Genomic DNA, 13,589 nt, shown 5'->3' on the forward strand with positions numbered 1-13,589 from the left:
CTCTCTCACACTGCTGTCCAATTATCCAATGACCAGTCCACACCTCCCCATGGAGAGTATGTTCCACATTCCAATGGCTTATTTTTAATGAACTTTTAAAATCTACTTTTTTGCACTCTCATGTGTCTCTCTGTCCACCTTGGGACTTTTTCTCTCATTCCTTTCCTCCCTTCCTTCCTCTCCCCCTTCCTTATCCCTTCTCAATATATCTGCGTATTCCAGAGGCAAAATAGTCTATAAGCTCCCACCCCGAGCTTCCCAGCAAAGGCTAAAAGCAACACTTTGGAAGTGTGCATATTCCTGCTTGCACCCTCCATATTTGGCAAGCCTTAGCAGGCCACAGGCAGAGTCACTGAGAAACTCCCACCATGGTGTGAAGTGGCCCGGCTCAGCTCAGACCTGGGGTCAGAGCTTCTCCAAGGCCCCATGACCAGGCCAGGAATGGTGCTCAAGAGCGAAAGCTACCCTGAGGGACTGCAGTCCAGCGTAGGGAACAACAGCCACTGGAGCTACAGGGAGACGAGAGCTGGTGGAAGGGCGAGGCCTGCTGCCGTTGCAGCCTACAGTAGAAAGCATGAAGAAAGGAGGATGAAAGGAAGCAGTTATGAAACAGGCCCAGGCAAGGCAGGTAGGGAGTGGGAGGAAATGGGCACAGGCACTCAGGGAGGGGCTGAGCCCGCAGGTCAGGTGCGGGAGGAAAGGAGAGGAGCGGCAACAAGTGGGCCAGCAACAAGTGGAACAGCCGCAGGGGGAAGGCCAGGCACTGGGGCTGGGCGGGAGACCCACGGGTGGTGGTGGTGGTGGGATGCTGGGGCTTTACAGCCCGGGAAACTCAACAGTGAACATGCAGGGAAGGACACACACACTGTAAGGCTGTGGTGAGCCCTGAGCTACTGGAAAGGAGGTGAAAAGAAAACTGTCATTACCAATTTGGGTGATGAAGCGGACAAGAAAGTGAGTAACTGTGAGTAAGGGGATATGATTCAGGGCCGACGGCTGACAGGCCAGCCATGAATGTACAGAGGCTAGGACCTCATGATGTGTGGCTGCTGCATTTAGCTCCCCACAGGGAGTGGTCACCACCGTGGTCTCCGGTTTCTTCCTTTACTCCTGTTTCCTGGCCCGTGACACACCCACCACAGCCCATCACTCTGGAGCAACTGTTTGGGGTGAAGTCATCGATGACCTCCCAGCTGCCAACCACAACACAACCTTCTCTTCAACTCTGTGGAGCAAGAGCACCGGCCATTCCCTTCCTGGGCCTCCGTGATGACACTGTCCACAGGCTCCCTTGCTCAGTAGAGAGCTCCCCCACTCCTGCCGGGCTGCCTTTCCTGTACTGTGTCTCTTCCCAGTCCTCAGCGAAGCCCCTTCAGCTCTCCCAAATAAACTGAGCTTATTTCTGATGGTCCACATGATGAGGCCGTGCCTACACTTTCTGGTCCAGCCTGCCGCGTGCCCTGCACCTGTCTGCCTGGGCATATTTCAGTCTTTCTTTCCTGCCTCAGAGCCCTTGATGTTCCCAGATAGCTACCCTTCCTCTTCCCACGATGGCTCTTCCTGATCCTTTGGGTCTCCCTTTGGGCCTCTTTGAAAGGCCTTCCCTGACCACATTATCTAGAGCAGCACCTGCCCCGCCCCCCAGCTCACATAGTTACTCCCTCTTCTCAGTTCTTACTTAGAGCTTTGCAACACTGGCCACAATCTGCCAATGGACATATTTAGATATCAGTTTATAGGTGAGGCCCAAACACTTGGGGTGTGCTGACCACTACAGTATCCCTTGTCCTGCCTGGGCTGGGTAAAGACATGAACACCCCAGGACACTCCCTACACAACAATATTAGACAAATATAGATTGAACTGTGCTTGGGGGATGAAAGAGGTGAGCACAAGTGGAGGTTCCTGTGTCTTCCCTCCCTTCCCCTCTTACATGTACAGAGAGTTCCTCCACTTCCTGGGTCCCCAAGTCAAAAACCCCAGGGCCATTGTGGAATCTTTCTTTGTCATGCAGAGCTAATGGCTCATTGACTGCTATCAATTTTCCAACCTTAATATCTCTCCAAGTGACCATTTTCTTTATTCAGGCCTGCCAAAGCTGTCACTGGGCTGCTGCAAGGACTTACTGACTGGTGTCCAGCTCTCGCCCCTGCTCCCAGACCTGAACTCCCAATGCCACTAGACTTCTCTCTCTCCCACCGGATAAAGGACCAACTCCTTGGCTCCCCTCCCCAGCCTCATCATCCACTACTCATCCCTGTGTTGTAATGACAGGGATAACGCTAAGAGCTAAGATTTATTCAGAGTTTTTATGTGCCAGTCATCGCATTAAGCAACTTACACACTGGGATACCTCTTAATCTTTATAACCATCCGTAAGTAATTTATTTATCTCCATTTCATAGATGGAGCAACTTAAACCCTGAGAAACTAACTTAACAGCACTGAGTCAAGATGTGAACACAAGTCAACTGGCTGCAGCTTGATCCTTCTAACCATTGGGCATGACTGCCTCTTCAAGCTTTCTGCTTCAGCAGTACTGAGCTATGTTCTGGTTCTTTCTGCTCCAACAACACTGAGCTATGCCCTGCTTCCTTCCACTCCAGCAGTACCCAGCTGTCTACTCCCTTGACTTCTGTGTTGTCATGGCCAATATGCCTTTGTATGTGCTGTTTCTCCTGCCCCTTGTGAAGGCCATATCCTGTCAGATACATACAAACCTATTTTTTTACAACTTCCTGAACTGATGCCTTTTCTGTCTCTCTTACACATGGGCCACACCCATGTCTTATAAATACTTACAAATACGTATTGCAAACGCTTCTCCATTGTCCTGCTTGTAATACATGTCTGGGGGAGGCAGACCTATGGCCTTCACCTAAAATCACAGTGCCCAGGTACACAGTAGGTAATTAATAAATGTATATTTAATTGGGCTTCGGGTAAAAGGGATGAGTACAACTTCATTAATATTCAGAATAGTGGGACAGATGATAAGTCTATTCTATGTCCTTCTCATACATTCATGAGCAAAACAAATGAAAAAACTCACGAAGCACCACAGATATGTCTGAAAGGAAAATACAGTGTGCTTAAAAATTCAATATATCCCACCAACTACAGCAGTTAGTTTAAGATCTCTGAATGTACCTGCTGTTCACAGCAACTGCTGAGTAATGCCAGTTCAACACAACAAACCAAACCAAACCAAAATTAAAGCAAACAAATCAGGAAAACTGCTTTTATCCCTTGGTTCTGAGGAAAATGTATTTGAAAACTTGCTTATGGTGGTCAACTGAGTCACCAACGGATGTGATTAAGGGTTTCACTGATTTAGGTATCACCCTGGTTCAGAGATTATCACTTACACCAAATGAAAACATGATGGATTTCTGAACATTTAAAACTAAAGATCAAACACTTTCTGCATTTCCCAGGCTGCATTTCAGGACAACTAAAGCCCACCTCAAACCTACCAGCAACTTTCAGAAGTTCACTGTAGCCTCTACCTCAGTGACACAGACATACTGAAGGAAAGGCTTGGTCTTACCCCCCAAATGTTCCTAATCCAGTGGGTGAGAGGAAAAGACGCTATACCCATGGGCAACGCTGAGAATGCAGGCTCACTTTGACTGCTGTGAGTGGACCTTCAGAGGACACACCACCTACTGGTCTGTGAAGTTTAAAGTCTCCAAAACATGTGAATTTTACCTCAGTGTAAAACAAAATATTCAGGTTAAGGAAGGTTTAGGAAGTCATATCTCTGTCCCTCAAAGCTGCAAGTGAGCAACTGAGGCGGCCCTAAGGAAACAGGGAAGGGGAAAGCAGAGTGAAGGAGTCACAATAAAGAACCACTTCTGGTGGCGTATCTGAGCTCCACAGCCAAGCCTCAGACACCATCGGGACACCCACTGTCTGCTGTGGCCAAGACAGAAAAGAATGAAGGGCATAGTAGGCCACATTTGGAACACAGCTCAGACACAAAAGGTATTAGGTCATCAGTCATCTGCATTCCAAAAGATTAAGGCCTGAAAGCAAATCTGTAGGCTCTCTCTCCAAGAACTCTGCAAGTTTGGGACCAGCCAGGACTCTGAACTGGAAGAGAAATCTTAAAAACTTTCTCGTGAGAGGACAAACTAATGAACAGGTGCCATGCTGACTGGTGGGCAGGTGTGAGGCAGCAAACCAAAGGGCTTGCATGGGGCGGGTTACTATCACAATTGCGGTTTAAAGCAGGAATCCGAGACCATTCATAATTGCTTTTGCTTAAGGAGTACAAGCCTCCTGTCCTGATGAGTGCTATAACACACATTCATAGACTCAAAGCTGAATTTGGATAGAAGATGATGATACTAAAGAACAGGCTAGGATGAAGCCTGTGGATTACAATGTGAATCAGAACCTGGAGGAGGGATAAAATACTGAATGCAATCTGTTGGATAAGTCAGCAAGCACACAGGAAAGAAGCTAGGCTTGTGCACAAGACAGGTTCGGAGGGCTAAAGTCATGGGACTGAGGGTGAGGACAAGGTGTCCTCGCCTGGACACTGACGACACCCTCTTTGAGACCGGCAGAGAGACAGGAGAACTTGGCAAGATCTTTAAGGAAGCTGACCGGACAGACAAGCACTGGAGTGATTTAGAGGAGACAGGATTGTGAGCAGATAAACGATATCCCGGAAAGGCAAATGTCACAATGTAAGCATATGCTTCACATCCTCACGAAAGGAGCAAGCCAGAATTGACCAATGTATAATAATACAACGCACAGCCATATACATTTCCCTGGAGAAAGCATCTGTCCTACCTCTTTCCCAATGTACATATTTCAGGTTAAGTATCCCTAATCTGAAAATTCAAAAAGTACACTCAACAAGTTTCAGACTTTTTGGATTATTTTATTTTATTTTTTGTCTTTATTGAGACAGGTTTTCGCTATGCAGTTCAGGCTGGCCTTGAGCTCACTTTGTAGCCCAGGTTGGTCTTGAACTCACAATAATCCTCCTGCCTCAGCCTCCCGAGTGCTGGGATTATAGGTATGTGCCACCACACCCAGCTTTGGATTATTTTAGATTAGGAATGCTTAGCTAATAAAGTTTGTAAAGTGCCTATGTGAGTATTCCAAATTCAGAAAACCTCTGAAATCAGGGACACTTCTTGTCTCAAGCCTTTTGAGAAAAGCTACTTGGGCTGTAAATATAAAGCAGGCCTGGTTCCTTTGCAGTAGATAGTGATTGGATGGATGTAGAGATGATGATAGCAAACTTGTTTCTAAACTCCAAGAATCCTGGGAATGCCCAGTAACTGGCTATGACAACCTCTACTCCCGGGTGGGAAGTAAGAAAATCCATCTCCCTATCTGTTTTGATGAACCAAAGACATAGGGCCAGACTTAAGAGATTAGAAATGGCCTCCCATGTATTCCCATTTTGCTGGGAAGAACGTAGGCGTCTTTAAAATCCAGGTTCTCCACCAGTGTGATTTTCTGAATTGGAGTGTTCAGGACTGACAGATACTGCCCTGAACCCAGGGTTGTACCAGCCTGAGAATTCCTTTGGCGAGGACTCTACCAATAGCACTATCGACAGGTAGGCAGACGGAAGAAAGACTCCAGCTGCTTTTCAGGATCACACTCACAAGATACCAGGGCAATCCTGATTCCCTAAGAACTGGCTCCACAGAAGAGTAGAGGCTGCGCTGAAAGCCAGGACTGTGCCACTTGGAAACAGAAATAGCTCCTGTCAAACTCAGTAGTTGAGAAGTTAGAGGATTTACCACCACAAGGAGCAGTAGCCTGTTCACAGCTCTCGCTCCAGCTGTACTGTTTTGGAGACACAGTACACAGATGACACAGCTTGAACAAAATGACCAACATTAAGAGAGTTTCTTAACATATTATATCCCAGAACAGGAAAAGCATAGCCACAGTATCTAAAAGACACAACTTCAGAACTCAACGTGGTTTAATGTATCAACACCGTTCAAGTCGCATGACAAATTTTATTTAAAAACCTGTCAGATTTCACACACACGCACAAACATATGTGACTTGTGAGGGTGTATAAACAGTATATTTGAGAGTATTCTGCAATGTAAGATAGACCGTGGGAAAGTCCAAAAAGAACACTAAGTTTTTCAAAATATTCCACATTTGCACTAACACTAAGAATAGCTACAGGTATAAACAAACAGAAAGAACCATTTTTTGTGTGTTCTTCGAACAGTAGTGCATAGAAATTATGAGGTTCCAGATCTGATAGCCTGTATCCTGTTTGTTTGACTAGCATTGCAGGCATGTTCCCATGCACGTGCAAGGCGAGTTTTATGAAAAACCAGGAGTCGGTACCTAACACAACTCAGAGGATTCGCCCCGCTAAAGCCACAAGCACGCTACTCTCCTGTGCTGGATAGAAATGTGGTGGGAAAATGTCTCCTTTAAAATCATATACATTTACTTCCAGTGGCAGCAAACTAACTCCAAACTGCCTTTCCCTTATAGCACCAGCTTTATTTTGACTTTTAAATTCTTCCCCCACCTAGGCTGCCAAACATGTTGACAAAACGAAAAGGCCAGCCCTGTATTGGTAATAAATGCCAGGGAACCAGTAAAAAATCAAAATGGCAAAGTTATGCAGATCTGCCTCTGTAGGCAACCGAGGTGAAACAGACTTAACTTGGGCTACCCGTGCATCCCACACCTGTATCGTACAAAGGTCACATAGGTGGTGCGGGGAACACCTGAAAAGCTCTCCAAAGAGTACCAGACGGCCCAACGCATGGGCAAATGCGATGGAGAAACATGATCAGATCAAATGGTCAGACCGAGACAAAGTAAATCCCCTAGCTCCTTCCGCACTGCCCACCACTCAGAGGGAAACCTCAGCAACCTCACTTCAAAGGGGAACTCTTAAGCCGCGCGTTCGCGGGATTACCCGGAAGCCACAGACCACGGAACACCTGAAACGGTGGCCCCCTCCCGAGGCGTGAACTTTTCAAACTGTCACCCAATAAACAAAACCCTGGCTGCCAAGGCCTCCTGGAAGAGAAAGCATTCCCTCTCCCGGCTAAGGATCCCGCGTTTTTACCTTTGTGTGCGCCGCAGCCTGTTCCCACTTCTCAAGTGAGGCAAAGTAAAGTTGGAGAGCACAGTCCAAAAATTGGGGTCAGACATATCCATTTCTTGTTGTCTTCAATTCACTTCGGGTTCAAGGCCATGAGACCAACACGCGGAAAGGAAAAATTAAAGAGAAAAAGAAAAAGACAACCAGAAAAAAAAAATCCTGAGTGTCTACTCCTTCCCAAGAAAACGTGATGCCAACTAGCTCGGAAGAACAACTTGGAGCATGTCTGAGAATCACCCGTCCCGTCCTAGCCTTTAATTAATACACAGCTACCTCTCAAAGGTTCAGGAAACTTATTTCCTCTCGGGTTTGCCCTCTCCTAGAGAGCTTTGGCCAGCTATAAACAGTAATTACGAGAGTTTAGCCGTGCATTCTGCTCCAAAGGCTGTCTGGTGTGATTCAGTCCAAGGTACTTTGTCATCTGTTTGGCAGATACCACTTGCAGCTCGGGGAGGGGGGAGCACGACTATTTTAAGTCTGGTTCCTGCGGGCTGTTGCTTATCAGCGACATCACTCACATCCGAACATGCCCAGTGCGGAGCTGCTTGTTGGTATCTACATACAAGGAAAAGAATTTGAGTAGAAAAAGCGCCTCTTGCCCTCCCCCGCTCCTTGGGGAATGAAAATGAAAACTTAAAAGCACTTTTAGAAAACTGGCCTATGGGAGGACTTGAACCTGACACCTCGGGAGTGCCCCCTCCCCTCCAGAGGCTTCCCCAGCCCCAGAGCAGGGCCTCCCGGGAAAGGGAGCAGGGCCCGGTGTGCAGCTCGGAGCAGGCGCGGGACACCAAGCATCCTCCTGCGCTGCCGCTCCCCCATCCCAGAGCCCGGAATGGATCCGTCCCCCAAAATAAATAAATAAATCCTGCTGCTGCGCCGGAACACGCTGGTGTGTGCTGCGCACACCTGAAGGCCGACCGGTGATTCACCGCAGGGCAGATCACCTTCCAACGCTCCCAGGGAAGTCCCTCATGACTCCTGCCAGTGACGCCCTGTGTTATACAGGAAAAGCAAGCAAAGCATGAAGCCACCCTCCCAGAAAACCACGGTTAAACTAAATTTATGAGTTTACCATCCATATAATGGATTGCTACGTGCATACCTACATGGCCTCACGGATGGTTACTAGAGATTTAGGTAATGCTCAATCACTGCATCTAAATATAGTATCTGACTTTGATTTAGCAAATGCTAGAGCTATTTTTCCCTCTAAGGATGATGGAGCTTGATAAGAAGAAGTGGAGAGTAGGGATGAATTAGTCACTGTTACTCATTTTGAAGAAAGCTATGGTATTTTAAATAATCCTCCCAACCATAAATGCATGTATATAAGAAAAAATTAGAATTTAAGTCACTGCTGTAAAACCTGGTATAACATGGAATAATAACTGCTTAAAAATTAAGCAAAAAATAAAATCTCTTAAAAAGCATCTTAGCCCATCCAGTAAATAATGATAAAAAGTAGGAAGATAAAAAGGGGAAACTATGGGCTGACAAAGTAAAAAGAAGTCCTCTGTGGGGTCTTCCAATCCTTATGGCCACAGAAAGATTTTGACACCAAGGACTGTAAGAGTTTCAGAGGATAATTCTTGTCCACAGGGGCTTCGTCGGAATAATCTCTGAGCGCTCTTAGCCTTCTCAGATCCCTGAAACCCACAAAGGTACACAAAGTACAGTATTTTCCCAATGTGATATTGGAGAGACTGAGGCTCAGGAACATTCAGTGACAAAACATACTTTCCCAGACCAGGAGAGCTTAGGGGCGGTATTTTTGCCCTATACTAACTCATCTCTTGTTTTAAAAAAATATGCTCCCCGTGGTATAAGCACAGTCAGCCTACCTCAGTACCCACAGGTTCCACATGCATGGATTCAGCCACACTAGCACTGGAAATATTTGAAAATGAAATTGTGTCAATACAGAACATATACAGTCCTCATTCCCTAAACAAGACAGCTTATCAACTATTTATGAAGCGCTTACATTAGATACTCTAAGTAATCTAGAGATGATTTAAAGTATACAGGAGGAAGTGCATAGGTTATATGCAAATACTACACAGTTTTATATAAAAGACTTGAGCACCTCAGTACTTTCATATTCTCAGATGTTCCTGAAACCAATTACCAGGGCCACCTGGTGACTATGAAAAGCTATTTTTTTTTTTTTTTTTAGAAACTGACAAAAGATAGTCCCTATGCTCTAGAGCAGAGCTTTTCATTTCTGACATTTTAGCCTGAGTAATTCTTTGTTTGGGAAGCTTTCTTACCTTCTAGATGATGTTTACCGACCTGCCCCATCTCTACTAACTGGATGCAAGTGTAGTGACAATCAGAATATCCACACACACTGTCAAACATCATGAGGGTGGGGGCAAAATCAGTCCCGGTTGGTAACCACTCCCCTGGATAAAGCCTGGGTGCTATCTTGGGTTTGAATTCTGGATCCAGTACTTACTGTGTGTGATCTTAGGCAAGTCACTTAATCTCTGCCCACTTTCCCCAAATGCAAAATGGAGTATGTAAGAGGAGTAAACTCTTAAAAGCCTAAACAGAAATAAAACAATATACATAAACGCCTCAATCCCATGTCTAGCATACACTGCATACAAATGTTGGTGATCGAAGATAAAAGATGCTATCCTGCAGACGTGAGCCTGCAGCAGAGGTTACCTCACAACACACTCTCCACTCTCCCGGGCCTTGAACATGACTCAGCCCACGTGCTGATCACTCTGTGCTGTAATTGTTTACTGCTGACTTCCATATTAGTTGTGAGGTGCTCAAGGTTAAACCCATATTTTATTGATCTCTGTTTTCTAGCACCTGATAGCCTGTGGTTTACACAGGCATTTTAAAATTGCTCCTTGAATGGACACATAGAATGCTCGGATATCTATTTCTCTTAAGATGCAATGAAATGATCGGTATTAACAGATCAACAGTTTTCAAAGAACCCTGAACTTATAACAGTCCCAAGAGAGTGTTGCTAAATTCTAAAAACTTTCACTTATTGATTCATTTCATTCTATATTTATAACTGGAAGGATTCCAGTGCCAACAGCCCTTAGGTCTTAACATGGCTCGAAGAAATGAGACCAAATCCAAATCTAAGTTCTGCCTCCTTATTCCACACACAAATCTAAAGCCCAAGAAAAAACTTTCTGTACTTGTTTTGGTTCTTTTTTTCTTGACAAGGAGGTGGGTGTTGCTGAGGACTGAACCCAAGGACTCAGAATGCCAGGCAAGTGCTCAGTCCCTGAGCTATACCCCCAAGTCTGTGTGCTACTTTTAGATGAAGAGGGTGAATTACGGATTAAAGGCTGCCCAGGGAAGAGCAATCAAGATGGTAGGAGAGGTCTTGAAACAGTGCTATATAAATTATAGGTTAAAGGCTCTTTCTGTTGACAACACAGAAGAGAAAATTTAGGAGATGAGCAATAGCTGTTTGTGAATATTAAAAGAATTATGTGGAAGAGGGTTTAGGTCCAAAGGTGAAAAACCTGCGCAAAGGGCAACTGTCCTGCAGGGGAGTTCCCGCAGAGGTAACCTGCAGGAGCGGGAGTAGGTGGGACTCAAGCTCTGGCTGGTTTTGAGACTTTGTGACTTCCATACCTCCCAACACACGTATTCACGACAGTCCTTATGGAAAAGTCCATGTATTTGACATCTCTTATATGACTGACAGCAACGAGAATGAAAAGTCAATGGCATAAAACATTTATTCCTTCTCTTGACTGAATAATGAATATTCTGGCCTCCAAGCATCAGATGTCACTGTTAGCAGTCTGCACTTTGAAGAATGTAAGCAAATTCTCATTGAGAACTAAAAACATAAATAGTTCTAACTACACATACTTTCGTATGTTTTTTGCATTTATTTGTTTGTTTTGTCTGTTTTTTGTTTTTTTTCCGGTACCAGGAATCGAACTCACGACCTTGCGCTTGCCAGGCAGGAGCTGTGCCACTGAGCTAAATCCCCAGCCCCGTGTTTTTTGCATTTAAAGGGTTTGGGAGAATTTGGGTTTTATCCAACCTCAAAAGTTCACAAGGAGCCAGAAATGAATGTGTTAATATAGTAAAAGTGTCTGATATATTCCCACACTCATTTAAGATAAGAGTAGGTGTGACATTAAAGTATAACTTGTCTTCTAACCTGTTTGACTTGATTTGGGAACCTATGATTCAGAAAGTAAAGCAGTCAGTAAACACAAGAATTAAAATTGCTAGAACTACTAACATTTTCCTACAGACAAAATAATTATATGGGCAGAATCTTAAAGCATAGTTTAGTTGCAACTGCAGTAAAACTGATTGCAGAATGAAGCAGAAATTGAAGTTATCAGAAATTCTTAAGAATATAGCTAGTCTAGGCTAATACACAGATACTCTACTAAGATTTTCTACTTACTGCACAACAATTAAGCCTATGCAATGACAAGCTTTGTGATCCAAGCGCTCAGTCATCTCTCAGGATGAACTGTTTTTCTGAGAAGGGTAAATGAAATTGAATAAGCTTTGTCACACTACTGAAATGGTAGCGCAGGGAAAAATAAGCATGGAAAAAAGGGACCAAGTCCTTCACTTATTCATTCCCCTCATACACCAAAACACCAAACCCAAACAAAACAAAAACCAGCAGGTCCTGTTCACTGTTGTGAACCTATCTACTTTCTGACCTGTAGTCCTTGCCCAGTAAGAAAGGCTTTCCCCTCCCCCACACAAAACAGTGTTGGAAGACCCCCCCCCCAGGGCTCACCTTGAACTTGGACACTGTGGGGTTGGAGACCTGTAGACTCCCTGTGCAGGACAGTCTGGCCATGGGGCCATGCTCAATGTCGAGACACTAGGGAAAGTAGGATCCATACTGAGATTCCATAAATATTCCACCTAATCGTGGCCAGTCTAGGAATTCTGCTATAAACTAACTTTGACCTCTTTGTAGCCCAGCTTCAGCCCACCTACCTAGAAATCGCTATTCTCGAGGCTGTCCTCACCTACAGGTCCACTTTGGTCACCTTCCAAACGCTGTCTTGAGAGTCTGAAAGTAGGAATGTGAAGAGCCTATCCCAAATGATCAGTCCTTCAGGAAAGAAAGCTTAAAGACTGGGTAGGAACATGGAGGAAGTTTCCTCAATGGGCAGCAGGTTAAAAGAAAACTATTCCGGTGTTATTAAGCAAATTTGTTCTCACAATGCTAAAGTATGGAGGATGAGAAAAAGGTAAATAAAAATGAACTTGTTGGGTTAAATCTGAATGCTAAAACCCAAGAAAGAGATAATAAGCAGAGTTACATCATCCTGGGATTATTACCCAGATTTTTAAAAATAAGATAAGGTAAGACTCATATTTCTGAAATGAATGACCAAAACAAAGGAAACAAAATAATTTCTTTCACTGATAGAGAACTACGTCATCCCCAACAGTAGGGTGAAGGATAAGGTCCAAGAGGAAAAAAAAAAATCAAAGGCTGAAGGCAGGCCGGGATGGGAATAGAATGCATGGTTTTCCTCAGGCATTCTCTGTATCCTAGGAGAAGCAGTTCACAAAGGTATAAGATAACAACTTCTCAGGATCTAAGAGGAGACAATGGGCAAGCATGGGGAGTGAAGGGTTCTTCTTCTAAGGGAGCGATTCCCTGACAGATGTAACAGATAAGCAGTGGAGCATGTGAACATGATAGGCAGCCCACAGCCTTGGAAGGGGTAGGATTGAGAAGCCTTGCAGCATTCTGAAACAACACCCTCATAGTCTCTCCTGTGCTTTGCAAGCAGGGAAGGTCCTGGAAGAGGGCTGCCCAAGGCTGAGACAGACCCCACCCCCTAGAACAGAAGCAGACGTAAATGATGCCTCATCCTTACAGGGCTGGAGGGGTTGCACTACATGAAGGAGGCTCCTAGTAGAGATCCAGAGAGGAGGGTGTCTTTCTCTTGTAAAACTATCTGGAAGATCCATCAATAAACCACATGGAGTACTGGCCTCTCACAGAGCTCAAAAACCAACTATGGAGTTGAAAGCAACATTCAGAGATCAATGCCTTCCTCTCACTCATAAACAGGAAGGTTGATTTCTAAATAGCAAAGTAAAAGAAAGATAATAAGATATAAAGAGATAGCTCTTTTGAAAATTGGAAGGAAATCAAGAGATGGAGGGGCTAGGTCATGATGGTACACTCCTGTAATCCCAGCATACAGGAGGCTGAAGCAAGAGGATCTCTGAGAGTTTGAGGCCAACCTGGGCTACATAGTGAGTTCAAGGCCAGCCTGAACTGCATAGTGAGACCCTGTCTCAAAAAAAAAAGAGGGAGGGAGGAAGAAAAGGAGAAGAGAGAGAGAGAAAGAGAGAGAAGGAGGGAAAGAGGAGAGGGAAAAAGGATGAAAAAAGAATTAAGATGTGTTGTGTACATGTACCAACTCCCCTTGAGGAATGAAATCATTATGTACTACAAACTTACACGGATAAAAATAAA

The 13,589-nt window shown here is 44.8% G+C and overlaps 2 protein-coding genes across 8 annotated transcripts in view; both read right to left on the bottom strand.

The window, feature by feature from the left end:
- Mast4 (microtubule associated serine/threonine kinase family member 4) overlaps window positions 1–13,589 on the bottom strand; it is a 539,799-nt gene that overhangs the window by 147,739 nt on the left and 378,471 nt on the right. The window contains exon 1 of one of the 6 annotated variants that reach the window (XM_013518436.1): window positions 7,085–7,508. The exons of 4 other annotated variants lie outside the window; for them this stretch is intronic. In XM_013518436.1, coding sequence (XP_013373890.1) covers window positions 7,085–7,176 — 92 coding nt within the window. In that variant the 5' untranslated portion in view covers window positions 7,177–7,508. Of the gene's footprint in view, window positions 1–7,084; window positions 7,509–13,589 lie in introns of those variants that run through there. One more of the 6 variants, XM_013518437.1, reaches the window with a different exon arrangement.
- On the bottom strand, window positions 7,449–9,234 carry LOC106149467. Of its 2 annotated transcripts, XM_013518439.1 has the most exons (3): window positions 8,962–9,214; window positions 8,027–8,112; window positions 7,449–7,675 (listed from the first exon to the last, which is right to left on the bottom strand). In XM_013518439.1, the coding sequence occupies exons 1-3, from the start codon at window positions 9,046–9,048 to the stop codon at window positions 7,471–7,473; spliced, it is 378 nt and encodes a 125-aa protein (XP_013373893.1). In that variant the 5' UTR covers window positions 9,049–9,214; the 3' UTR covers window positions 7,449–7,470. The 2 variants fall into 2 exon arrangements, with proteins under 2 accessions (XP_013373893.1, XP_013373892.1); XM_013518438.1 differs by having other exon boundaries at window positions 7,449–8,112; window positions 8,962–9,234.

This window comes from Chinchilla lanigera, unplaced genomic scaffold, assembly GCF_000276665.1.
Source record: "Chinchilla lanigera isolate Chin_1 unplaced genomic scaffold, ChiLan1.0 scaffold00045, whole genome shotgun sequence".
NCBI classification, from domain to species: domain Eukaryota; kingdom Metazoa; phylum Chordata; class Mammalia; order Rodentia; family Chinchillidae; genus Chinchilla; species Chinchilla lanigera.